Source organism: Myotis yumanensis, unplaced genomic scaffold (genome assembly GCF_028538775.1).
Source record: "Myotis yumanensis isolate MYYU_CA2020_CCGP unplaced genomic scaffold, mMyoYum1.0.hap1 SCAF_6, whole genome shotgun sequence".
NCBI classification, from domain to species: Eukaryota; Metazoa; Chordata; class Mammalia; order Chiroptera; family Vespertilionidae; genus Myotis; species Myotis yumanensis.
The window spans coordinates 15009054-15021958 of record NW_027223757.1 but is presented as its reverse complement, the minus strand read 5'-3'; the positions used below and the strand labels follow the sequence as shown (position 1 = coordinate 15021958).

Here is a 12905-nt window from a genome sequence, read left to right as displayed (position 1 = left end):
TTTGCTTAAAACTTTCTAAAATCATCAAAAATATGAGAATTAATTACTATTAAAATATATATTATTAGAATAACCCAATGAAATAATTGCGTCCTCTTCTTCATTGTGTTCTGTATATGTCTTCTGGCAAAACTGAGAACTCATAATTCAAGTGACAAAACAATGAAGCCATTAGTCCATACACAGTATCTAGATGGGTAAATGAAAAATGTGCTGCCCGTATCTGGATATAGACTTCTCATTTGCTGCCAGATGTTCATGTTAAATTGTGCATCCTTGATCTCTTTCGGTCTCTTCCCACATCAAATTCATTTAAAAGTCCTACCGGGTTTAAGTCAAAATGTACTCTGAATTAATCCAGCTATCTAAGATTTCTATATTTTTCATTGACCATATATTTAAAACTAGAGGCCCGATGCACGAAATTCATGCAACAGTATGCCTTTTCAGCCTTGGCTGCCTGGATCCCTCCCTCACAGCTGTGGCAGCTGCAGCCCTGGCTTCATCCTGGAAGGACGTCTGGTCTAATTAGCATATTACCCTTTTATTATTATAGATTGCCACCTATTATTCTGGATAGCATTACTTATTACTCGTTCTTGATACATTTTAAAATAGGGTACTTAGTTCCATTTTACTTATTTAGTTGATGTGTTTTGTCCCTTTCAATAGAATCTCAGCTCCATGAACAAGGTGATTTTGTCTGTACTGTTCACAACTATAACTCCATGTCCTAGTACTAGCAGGCACTCTACAAATATTTATTGCACGAATGGCTAAATCTCCACTGAAACACTCCCAGTGTAAGCCCACATCATCTCTCATCTGGTTTATTTCAATAATCTCCAACTGATATCCTACTGTCTCTTACACCCTTTTTTTTACAAGCATTATTTTTGTTCACACAATAGCCAGTGACCTCTTTCAAAAGCCTATAGATCATACTAAACCCTTTACCAGCTTACCACTGGCCTTAGAACACTGTCCCAAAGGCTGTTCCAAACATAGTGGAACCGCCTAGAATGCTGTGATAGGATCCTGTCTCTGCTCTCCAGCCCCTCTGACCTTCAAGCAAGCTGGGCTGGTTCCTGGTTTAGGCTGTTTGACTTGCTTTTCCCTGTCAGCAACCCTTTTATTAGAAATCGTCCTGTGGTTTGCTCTTTCTTATTCAAGCCAGAGCTCAAGTGTACCGTTCTGTGAGAGTGGGCACTCCATACATTACGCAGTCCTGTGCAGTTTGTGTGCTCACACAAAAGGCCCCACACTCCGTTCCTTTCTGGCTGGAGACAGCTTGCCTTGGACTGGGGCGGCAGCTGCCCAGCGAAGAGTTGCCTCTTAGCTTTGCAAGAAGCAAGTCCTTCTGGCCAAAATTGCCTCTGTGAACTGCACACACCCAGAGAGGGCGTGTTTTCCTAATTCTCACAAAGCTCCGTATATAGGGTGTCCCCCCCAAAAATGTATACACACCTTAACAGCTGACAGCTCAATTTTGAAAATGAATCTGTTTTAATAAATACTGCCTTTGTAATTATCAAAGTGTGTGTATACATGTTGGGGACACCCTACATTTAGTCCAACCCTGCTTTGTGGAAGCCCTGCTCTTCACTATCCAGAGCATCATCTTGCTGCCCATCCGCCTCTGCCTCACCTCTCTGCTTTCATGTTTCTACCTGTGCGAAGTCTATAACGGTCTGTCTGGCTTATCACCCGCCTCCTCCATCTCTAATGTAAGCTCTGGAACAACAGGGTATTTCTCCATCTTCACTGTGGTCCTTCAGTGGTTTTATTTGTACTGTTATGTCCATTAACACTTACCATAACTAGGCTGGATCAGACACCACTGTTCTTAGTTTGCCTTGAAACAACTGAGAGTTAAGTAATAATTTCCTGTTTGCTGTCTGTTCCCTCCACTATACTGAGTGCAAGGAATGCAAAGTGCATGTGTAGAATTTAGCAACACACAAGGGGGAGAAATGAAGATGCTTATTATTACACTGAAAACCTCCTTGATATACCCACCTAATACAAACGCCTGAACTTCCTCACCTGTTTCCTTATAGGTAAAAATATCTTCTCATATGCAAATTTGCAGGCCTGGGATAGATGGGATAAGATAGGGAAGAGTGGTTGATACCTCAAATCCCTCCCTCCATTTTGTACTTGGTCCAAATATACAAAAGGAAGAGAAAAAGACTCTCAGTAAGGAAACTTAGACACCAAGGTGTCCTTATTGTCACACAATCACATGTCTCAGCCTAATATATAAAGCCATATTTTCATTTAATTGTAGTATTTATTAAATTTTAAATATTGAAAGTATTATTCCATATGTTACAAAAATATTCATTCTGGGAATCTTGTTCCGATGCATAAAAGTAATGCAATACCATTTTCTTACTAAATTCATATCTTCCCATTTTACCTTTCATCATAGATTTACAAATGCCTTTTATGAAACTGAAAGAAAAAATTGAGATAAGCATTTGTAGTGATTTCACACTTTGTATATATTTTTTAATTTAAATGGATTTTAACTCTATGATCACTTACTAGAGTAACACCTTCTCCATCACAGGATCCACCGCCATTCATTGCTTGCAGTTCGGAGGCCTTTCAAAGAGTTTAGAGTCTTCTGATGTACTCAGTGCCTCTAAAAATGCAATGGTGACCTAAGGGATGAAATATCGAGCATTAGAGGAAAAAGCACCCTCAACATTCATTTCAAGATTTAAAGGGTTGATTCTGTTATCTAGAAATGATTTTTAACCTGGGAATCCCCTTTACTGAAGAAACTAGACAAATTAAACTTTAGTATAGCATTTCTTTTTAACTCATGCAATCTGAATTCAGCTCACAGCTGCCCACATGAATTGAGATGCTGAGTAATCCCATTCATTATTTCTAGCAAAATAAAGAAATATCAAATAGTTTAGACCATTAGTAGGAACGCACACTGTAAACTATCCCCGGTGAAATTTGACTGAACCCAAAGCAATCAAATTCACTTCTATCAGAAAGAATTCAGAACAATAAAATATTGGCCACTTATAAACATGTCATTCAAGTTTATGGAAATAATTCAGCAAAAATCACTCAAGGAACAAAAATAAAGCCAATTCGCTATGCATGAATGTCAGAGGGATTGCCAGATAATAGCTTGTAAAATGAAGGACACCTTTAGAGTCCCAATGTAAATTTCAACAACCTAAATATTTCCTTCAGAGAGTAACAATCCTCAGGAATTCCAAAGGAATAAACTCCTAATAAAATTATAATCATCTTTCCTGTAAATGAGTTGTGCTATTTTGTCATTTTAATTTTATCTGTTCTGTCTTTGTTTTATTCAAAAGTCTGTTTCAAGTCCTCTCAGGAGAATAGATGGGCTATAAACTGTAAATACATCATTGGGAAAAGAATTAATATTTTGAGTATTATGTGTTGGCTGTTTTATCACTTAATCCTCGTAACAGCCCTAAAAGATCCTCATTTCATAAATTGATGCTTGGAATCTTCAGGAGATTTTCAAGCTCACACAGATTACAAGTGATGGAGCCGAAACTCTCACTGATAGCCATTTGATTCCAAGCATAAAGACTTTATACTAAATATTGCTTTTATTATAAACTTCTATCAATATAATGTTCTATTGATATAATTTATTACATATTATTGTATATTATATGTAATGTATTCATTAATAGAGCAAAATGATCCTTAATTTCAATAGTATTTTCTGACATTATTTGAATGTAAATAAATACTTTTCTATAAGTCTGCACTAAAGTCATGCATCTTGCTCAAGCATGGCATGCCTGATTTGTTTTGGTGCCTCCCAGCACAACTAGAACTTGTCCAGAGCTAATCATTCCCCTACAGGGGCTGCCTGTCACTGCCATCTGCCTTTTTCTTTCTCTTTTTGTTGTGGCTCCTCTTCCCCACCACATCCACTGCCTCACAATAATACAGTCAGTCACACTGGAGAGCATAATATAGTTCATTACAGTTGGAGAGAATTTCTGATAGAAACTGGATATTGTACTTTATGCCAAAAACCACCAGGTTGTGTGTTTTAATAATTCTACATATTTTGGCTTTTTTAACACCAGATTCTCACTGTCTGGAATCCATTCCTCTTCCTCCTCTCCCCCCACCTTCTTTACCTGGCAAACTCCATTTAGGCTGTTAAATGCACATTCCAATGAATCTCAGGAATCTGTCTACAATGTCTTCTCTGTATATATTATTTCCCATCACCACACTGATTATAATGATGTGTCTGTGAGTCTGTTTTGGCCAGTATATTGGGACTTCTTTAAGGCAGGGTTGGTGTTTAATGGTTCTTCAGAGCTGATGTATGATAAGTGCTAATTAAAAAGCAAAAATAATGACATGTATCTTCTCCAGGAAAATCTAAGAATATTTTATAATACATATTATGAATACTTTTCCAGGGAAAGAATTTTATATATTTTTAAGTAATTCCTAAAGACCATATCGACTATAAAAGATTATGATGATATGCTCACTGCTATTTATGGAGGCTTCTGATAGAGGTAAAAACAGCTTAGGTTGAACAAGCACTATTCTATGAAAGTATTTTTGAAAGCTTCAGTATTTAGAAACAATGGAATTATACTCATGGCCACTTGTATTTGAAGCTTTAGTCATTTAATTGACTTCCCCAAATCTAGACTCCCCCCTAGATTTTAACAATTACAAAAAGACATTCTGCCTTGGTAATATTTTTTCAAAAACAGCTGTCAAGCAAGATCTGGGAGCAGATCTTTCCAGGTATATGTCCCTGTGACTTACAAAGCAGGTGGGAACAGAGGGGAAGCCTCACTCCTCTGTCCTTTCCCAGGGCAGCCATGGCCCCCTAACGCGGGATGATGCTTTGCTCGCCTTAGTCAGAGAGCAACGTTAAACACCTCAGATCCAGAACGGATGGAAATCCAGCCCCACTTCTTAGAAGATGAATGCCCTACACCCCCATTTGCCTCTGTTTTCAAACTGTAAAATGAAAATTATACCCTAAGAATTTTATGAAGATTGACATGCCACAACTATTTGAGACTGTCCCAGGCACACAATAAGCACTGTACATGTTAGCTGGGGAGGGAAAGGTGGAGCAAACTGTTTTTAGAGTGCTCAGCCTTACCTTTCCTTTGCTTGCTAACAAAAGAGCTTTCTAGTTGCATTACGTCTCTATCAAATCTTTGTGCTGGTGAGGAAATAAATTTAATAATAATATGGATTCGTATTTTTCTAGGTATACAGCCTGCATGTTATGAAACAATGTGTTTTGATTTTGTACATGCTTGAACATGATCAAGAACCTACCAATTCGCTCTAATAACTAGAAGAAACCCCTGTAGTGAAAGGAGACTAACCTCTCCTTGGCTTGAGGGTCTAGGACTGGAATTCTGCCCTTCTCATCACAACAGAGTGTGGTGTGTGCAACTCGGATGCTCCGTTTGCTCATCTACAATTCACCAGAGTGAAGTAATTTTGATGAATTCTAAAAAAGGAAAACTTCCAGTAAGCAGGCAGGGCTACTGACATTTGATAATATCTAGTTGTCAGTGAGATTTTAGAAGGTGCATATGCCCACATCGATTCCCGGATGAAAATGTACCACACAGCAGGAGTTCATAAAATGAAAATTAATGATAAAACATTTGCAAGCATTTTATATGGAATCATATGTTAGTTAATGTTTACAGGTCATGGGCCGGGTGGTTATGGTTAATTAAAGAAATCACTTGGGATAAGGAAGCATTCAGAAATGATTGTAGATTTTTATACAGTTCATAATAAGCCGAGAGACTTGAGGGAGCATTACAAGCCTCTACAAAACTGAATATATTTTTTCTTTTGGCCCATTACTTACTTCATTGCAGATCATTTATTTTGGCAGGAGAAAACGTACCTGTTCAACATCAAAAGGCCTATGAATTTTAAGCTTCTTTTATATCATTTAAAAAATTTTACTTAAATGAAAAAATGGTGATTCCTCTCAGCTTCTGTGATTTTAGGTTTTATAATTTAAGTGCATATTGAAAATAAATTACTTATTTGGTTGCATGTAGGTTTTCCATTAATGAAGTCCAGTAAATATATTTAACATTGTGTACACTTTTATGAAAAGAAATATATTCAGAAATGGCTCTGAAGATAGCTGCATCTGTGTCTGTATCTACTTAAAGATCTCAGCTAATAACAATTTGCCTATTGCATAATAATATGGATTTATATTTCAGTTTATGAATTATGCATGCTCGGGGAAGATCAGGCTATTTTAGTTGTGGATATTAAATCTGTTAATACTTTTTTTCAATACCCACTTCTGATTGTGTGCACAGGACAAAGCCCAGCCATACCACCTCTGCTACCAACAGAACAAGCTTCCAGACTCACTCCTGCTTCACCTGCTCCTGAAGGCAAGTATTCTATTTAGTTTTTCCAAACATCTTCTATATTGTAGATAAAGTAGAATGTACAGAAAAAAAACAAAAAAATATTACCAGCAACAACAAAATTCAGGTTTTCTCAAGTAATTTTTCTTTTGTCTATATACTACATAGCTACAGTTTGTTTTTTTCTTAAATTACAGTTTACTCCTTTTTAGAAAACCAAAATTTTCCTCTTAAGATTCAATCCTGCAATCCCAACTTCTAGAAGGATGACCAGTTTTGTACCCTAAAAATCAACCAGAAAGTATAGGGACAAATGGATAGCTATATGCCTTTCGATTTTTTCAGTTTTATCACAACTCGATTAATTCAGTGTCTTACAACTCTGGTGCCAGAGTTTCTAGGTTTGAATCTGAATTCTACCCCTTACTAGACATGAAAATTTGGAAGTTACTTAAATTCACTGTTCATGAGATTTTTCATCCCTAAAATGGGACAAGAATAACCCTAATCTAATAGAGTTATTATGAGGATGAAAGTGTGTGTGTGTGTGTGTGTATGTGAGCTTTATGAAATTAGCAAACTACCACTAATAATTTATTCTTTAAAATGTGATGAAAATCAGCAAAATTAGAGGATGGGAATATTATATTGGAAACAAACATGCTAGAAATTTAATATAATTTTCTAAGTCTTCATTTACTCATTCGACTATTCTTTAATAAATTCCAACCAATGGGATAATGTCAGATATTGTCCAAAGTACTAGGGATTCAGACATTAATAGAAATAGTCCCTGTCCTACCAAGACTTAGTTTACAAATGTAAAATTAAAAGTAGTTAAAGAGGAGCCCAATATAAAACACAAGTAATTAAAGCCAAGTGCACCACTAACTTTTTGCAAGAGAAAAATGGAGGTCTCCCCCAGATCACCAAAGCATCCTTTGCACCCTAGCTCTGTCACACACTGAAAGGGACCTGTGTACACACCTGGATACTAACCTGCTTGTCCAAGTTCTGTCCACTCTGCCCAACAGATACCTTTTAGCTTTGATCACCCCTTGAGACTAGGATGACCAAACTTATAAGAATTCATTCAGGAAGAAGCCCATGAAGCTACTGGCATCAAAGTAGGGGTTTTTGAGGGAAAATTTCAGGGTCCCAGGATCTGGAGTGTAAGAGAGAAGAGACTCCAGGTGTCTACAGCCTGTTTTCCCCCCAGACTCTTAGACCCAGTCCAGGGAATAGCTGGAGGGAGCCCAGAGACCCCTGTAAAGCACTGAGACTCCAATAGGGGCCTGGTTGTTGGGTTCTAAGAGGTGGGCTGATTCCCACCATGTGATAGGAACCAAAAAGTAAGTGAGTAAAATGTACTGTGGAAGGTTAGAGAAGGGAGAACATAGCTCTGTGTGAAAGAAGTGAGGAGAACCCCAGGAAAAGTTTCTCTGTAGAGATAACTGAGAAATTTAAGTCCCAAGAAGAGGTGTTCATCATGTAGGTAAAGAAGGAAAGAGCATTACCATTAAAATCACTGGTATAAGTGAAGGCATGGAGATGAGTAAGAACAAAGATTGGTCCAGAGAAGTATAAGTAGTTCATCATGGAGAGAGAAAAGAAGTCATGGAGAGAGTTTGGGGAGCTTCTAGAAAGATATGCAGAGGGCAGATCATGAACTACCTTGTATAGGCAAGCTTGGGATTTATTTTTATTATAAAACATAAATAGTAAAACAAATCCCAAATGCAATCATCCTGCAGGTAAATTTACCAACATTTTTTATTCTGACTCTTTTCTTCCTTTTGATCCTTTTTTTAAAATTCTGATTGCACTTTACGTTGCAAATCCTTGACATCATGCTATTTCACCCAGCTGAGGAATATTTTTTTTCTTTTAAAATTTTGATACATTTACATGGTACCAAATGTAAAAGTTGCAAAAAACAATGTAGGGTGAAGTTTTCTTCCTGACCCTATTCATCAACTACACAGTTCTCCTTACAGCCAACCTATGTCAGTTCCTTCCAGAGACATTTTGAGCATATACAAGCACACATATTGCTTCCTCAGCCAAGAGATTTTTATTTTTGTCTCAAGACAATTGGAAATTTCTCATGGATGTAAAAGACATGTTTGTTTTGAAAGATCAATTCCACTGTCATCTTACTAGGTAGATGGGTGGTATAAGATTGATTATAGGTTCCTGGGAAAAGAGTAGTCCAAATAAATTGTAAATACTAAACTATACAGTGGTGTAGTGGGTGGAGAAATTGAGATGGATCAGCAAGAGATCTGGAAAGAATATCAATGATCTAAGTATCAGATTGGATACAGGTGCTGAGGTAGAAGAAGGAATTAGAATGACTCCAGGCTTTCTGAATTAGGTATACAGGTGGACAATAGTGCCATTAACTAAGATGGAAAGCCATCGAAATAAAATAGTCCGTGATGAGGAGCAGGAAGGTGATGGGTTCAGTCTGGGACATGAGTTCCCCAGGGGGCATTGAAATAGAATTACTTTTGGTTACACATTTACATTTCACACATTCAATAGCCATGGAAGGATTTGAGTAGTTGGGCAGGTAAAGTTTTCCTAGGGTTACGTTCTGACGCCAGCATGTTCTATGCATTTGTCTGGCCAGATCCTGACCAAGTGTTGCCTAACTCATGGGTATGTTCTCTTCAACTCACATTTATTCAGAATATTATGTTTGTTATACCCATATGCATTTTACTTTTGATATTCCAAAACGCTATGAAGTAAACATTATTATTAAAAAATAACAAATGTAGCCATGGGATTTGTTTATTTATGCTATATTTGTAAATAGCAAGAGTGAGATTTCAGCCCTATGCCAAGAGAACTTTCTATTATATTACTATGCAAACATTGAAGCTTGAGGATTATATGTTCATGTCTTCTGAGTCGTCAAGAAGTTTTGGAAAATGGAGACAAAGTTTTGTGCTTTAGACTTCATGTGGTTTTGTGATAGAAACATCATGTTCTGATGCCAGTCAAGAGTACCCTAGTAATGCTTCTCAAAATTTCATGTGCACATAAATAGCGGGGGGTCTTGTGAAAATGCAGGTTCTGGTTTGGTAGGTCTGGGGTAGGGACTGAGACTCTTCATATTTACCAACCTCCCAAGTATTGCTGGTGCTGCCGTTCCTGGACCACATCTGAGTAGCAAACCCCTAGAATAATTAAGAGAGGGGTGGAGAGCAATTTAATATTTCTAAAAATGCTTTTAACTTAGTATTAGTTATTTGAATAACCTATCATGGGCCAAATATTTTTTAGACTTACTGGAATGCCATATGTGAAAGAATTTTGACTGCCAGTTGTCTGGGAAAAAAAGAAAGGTTTTAGGCCAAGTACCTAGGCATTCTAGAAAGGCTCATAAGATAGCAAGAGAAATACCATTGGGAGTGGGGGAAAGGTTACATTATACTTGTAAATTATAGTAACCTATTAAATAGTATGTAAAATATTTTGATTTGGCCATCTACATGAATTGAATAAATTAGCATTTATAAATTTTAAATAAAACCCCCATACAATTTGTAAATCAGTACTATATAAATTCCAATATGATAAAATAATTTGTTTGATCATTAAAGACCATAATCGAATGTACGGTTCATGTAACGTTTCATTCCAAGACCTCAAATCAACACTGTTTCTTGAATATTTAGAAAACAGTCCAGATCTAGTCCAGGGTTCAAAACTCTTCTCTCCCATTCAATTCGGCTACAGGCACATTTTATTTGGTCCCCACAGGTCTTGTACTTATTGTTTTTCCCACTGTCTCCATCAACTTTCACATCTCCTTCATCCATTCTCTCACGTGGCTCCAGACTATGTGTGTGTGACAATTATGTGAAGACAGTTTTCTCTTGATATAATAATTTCTAAAAATGTCTGATCAACCTTGGTGTCTTAGTATGCATGGGCACCATAGCAAAAAAAAAAAAAAAAAAAAAAAAAAAACCACGGACTGGGTGGCTTAAACAACAGAAATTTGTTTTCACAAAGTTCTGGAGGATGGAAGTGCAAAGTCAGGGTGCCATCATGGTTGGGCTCTAAAGCAAACCTACTTCCTGGCTTGCAGATGACCTTCTTGCTTTGTTCTCACATGTTAGCGAGAGAGAGAGCTCTGCTGTCTCCTCTTCCTAAAGGACACCGATTCTATAGGATCAGGGCTCCACCCTTAGGATCTCATTTGATCTCAATCAGCTCCAAAAGGTTCTGTCTCTGACACAGTCACATGGAGGTTAGGCCTTCAAGATATGAATTTGGAGGATGACACAATTCAGCCCATAGCACTTGAAAAACTTTAAGCTTAATTAATATATATGCAAAGAGCTGAAATGTTTACCTCGTACAATTAGAGTTGTTTAAATATTTTTTGAGTAATCAGTGATTGTGACTTTTTTCTTTCTGACAGCATAATTTCTGAACTTGCATAAACTTCTATACATGCTTACAATTGATAGAACTTAACTACTTTAAAAATATTCTTAACTGCCCTAACTGGTTTGGCTCAGTGGATAGAGCATCGACCTGCAGACTCAAGGGTCCCGGGTTTGATTCTGGTCAAGGGCATGTACTTGGTTGCAAGCACAACCCAGTGGGGAGTGTGCAGGAGATAGCTGATCAATGTTTTTCTCTCATCAATGTTTCTAACTCTCTATTCCTCTTCCTTCCTCTCTGTAAAAAAATCAATAAAATATATTTAAAAAAATATATTCTTAACTGGAATCAAATATAACTCAGTTTATACTGAAGGTAATAAAACAACAAACCTCTGAGTAAGCTTATCACTGGCTACTACTGTGTATCATTTATCTAGCTAGTAAGCAAATTATTTATTAAAAAATTTATATAATCCAGTCAGAGAGAGAAAGAGAGAGAGAGAGAGAGAGCACAGAGTTATATTTTCTAGGCATCCTATATAATAAAATGGTAATATGCAAATTGACCCTAATGGCGAACAACTGAGGATGACCAGTCCCTATGACGCACACTGACCACCAGGGGCAGATGCTCAATGCAGGAGCTTCCCCCTGGTGGTCAGTGCACTCCCACAGGGGGAGCTCTGCTCAACCACAGGCTGGGCTGATGGCTGCAAGCGCAGCGGAGGTGGTGGGAGCCTCTCCCACCTCCTCGGCAGCACTAAGGATGTCCAACTGTGGCTTAGACCCGCTCCCTGTGGGCTCCTGGGCTGCCAGAGGGATGTCTGACTGCCAGCTTAGGCCCAATCCCCAGGGAGCGGGTCTAAGCCGGCAGGTGGACATCCCTCAAGGGATCCTGGACTGCGAGAGGGTGCAGGCCAGGCTGAGGGACCCCCTTGAGTGCATGAATTTTCATGCACTGGGCCTCTAGTTTGGACTATAATAGCTTGTGTGACTCAGGATAATGTGACACAAAACTAACAAGTGACTATCTCACTGCCCAAATGTTCACAGGACAAGAGATAGCCTATAAATAATAGTGTCACCTGAAGTTTCATTGGATTCTAATTCTGTTGTTTTTTTGAGGTGGACATAAATCAAGGGACTCCAATTCTCCAATTTAAGGCAGATTTGTAAGTCAGATTATTCAAGTGTTTGACTCCAGTTTATCTCCCAGCAGAGATTCATAAAAGACCAAGCAGCACATATTTTGCCTGTCAGTCTGCCACTTGGAAAGGGGGTGTGTCTGTTGTTAAGTGGGACACTGAGATCCTACTGTTATATTTAAAGAGCGATTTAATTTTTATTTTATCCTGGAACCCAATACCATGTGTAAGTTAGCAACCTAGCAGTGCTGCAGGATCACAAGGCCTTTGTTAGAATTCACTTTCACTTCATAGAGAGGTAGAGTCTTGGCACTGAGGATACTGGCCTTGATCATCTTTCCAAGGAGTCGTGTTATCAGGCGATGCTGAGATCATAGGCTTTGTCAGGGCCTGCAGATGTTCAGCCTGCGACTCCATTAACATAATTGATTAGGAACTAGGACATATTTAGTATTAATCAAGCTGTTTTTAGTGAGGCTAATTATGCACAGTCTTGATGCACTATTTTTGTCTGGAACTTCCTTAGGACCAAGTTGCAAGAAAATGGCATTACACGAGAAGGAACTTCCATGTGGCACTAAAATATGCTATTTGATTTGAGAAATACAGTTCTAACAGGTCAAAGTGTAGAAGTTTAAAGATAGTTTGCATGTTAATGTTTTAAAAAGTAGAGCTTATATATTACATTTGCTCACAGGAAATTGGAAACAATTTAGGATTTTATCAGTAGAAATCTAAAAATGTCACGGAACTTGTTATGGATAAAAACACTCTATACATCTGTGAAGCCCTTAAAAGATCATTTTGTGCTTTCATGGAACTGAATGAAATAAGCCTCCAATAGCACTCACTTCATTTTGCGAAGTATCAGGGGCCTTCTTATGTCAGGACATTTATCCAACGCCTTGAAGTTGTGTTTCCCCCTTCCTTGGATT

At 37.8% G+C, this 12905-nt stretch overlaps 1 protein-coding gene and 1 long non-coding RNA gene across 30 annotated transcripts in view; one reads left to right on the top strand and one right to left on the bottom strand.

Moving 5' to 3' along the window:
* Positions 1 to 12905, top strand: part of TRDN (triadin) — a 280670-nt gene that overhangs the window by 103930 nt on the left and 163835 nt on the right. For all 25 annotated transcript variants that reach the window (XR_011471806.1, XM_070417613.1, XM_070417602.1 and 22 more), the window contains one exon: positions 6363 to 6440. Coding sequence is in view for 24 of the 25 variants with exons in the window: in XM_070417613.1 (XP_070273714.1) it covers positions 6363 to 6440 (78 nt within the window). In the remaining variant the exon portion in view is untranslated. The remainder of the gene's footprint in view (positions 1 to 6362; positions 6441 to 12905) is intronic.
* Positions 1 to 12905, bottom strand: part of LOC139012141 (uncharacterized) — a 45578-nt gene that overhangs the window by 13376 nt on the left and 19297 nt on the right. For 3 of the 5 annotated variants that reach the window (XR_011471807.1, XR_011471811.1, XR_011471809.1), the window contains exon 3: positions 2551 to 2669. This is a non-coding gene — a long non-coding RNA (uncharacterized lncRNA). Of the gene's footprint in view, positions 1 to 2328; positions 2458 to 2550; positions 2670 to 9550; positions 9605 to 12905 lie in introns of those variants that run through there. The other 2 variants (XR_011471808.1, XR_011471810.1) reach the window with 2 other exon arrangements.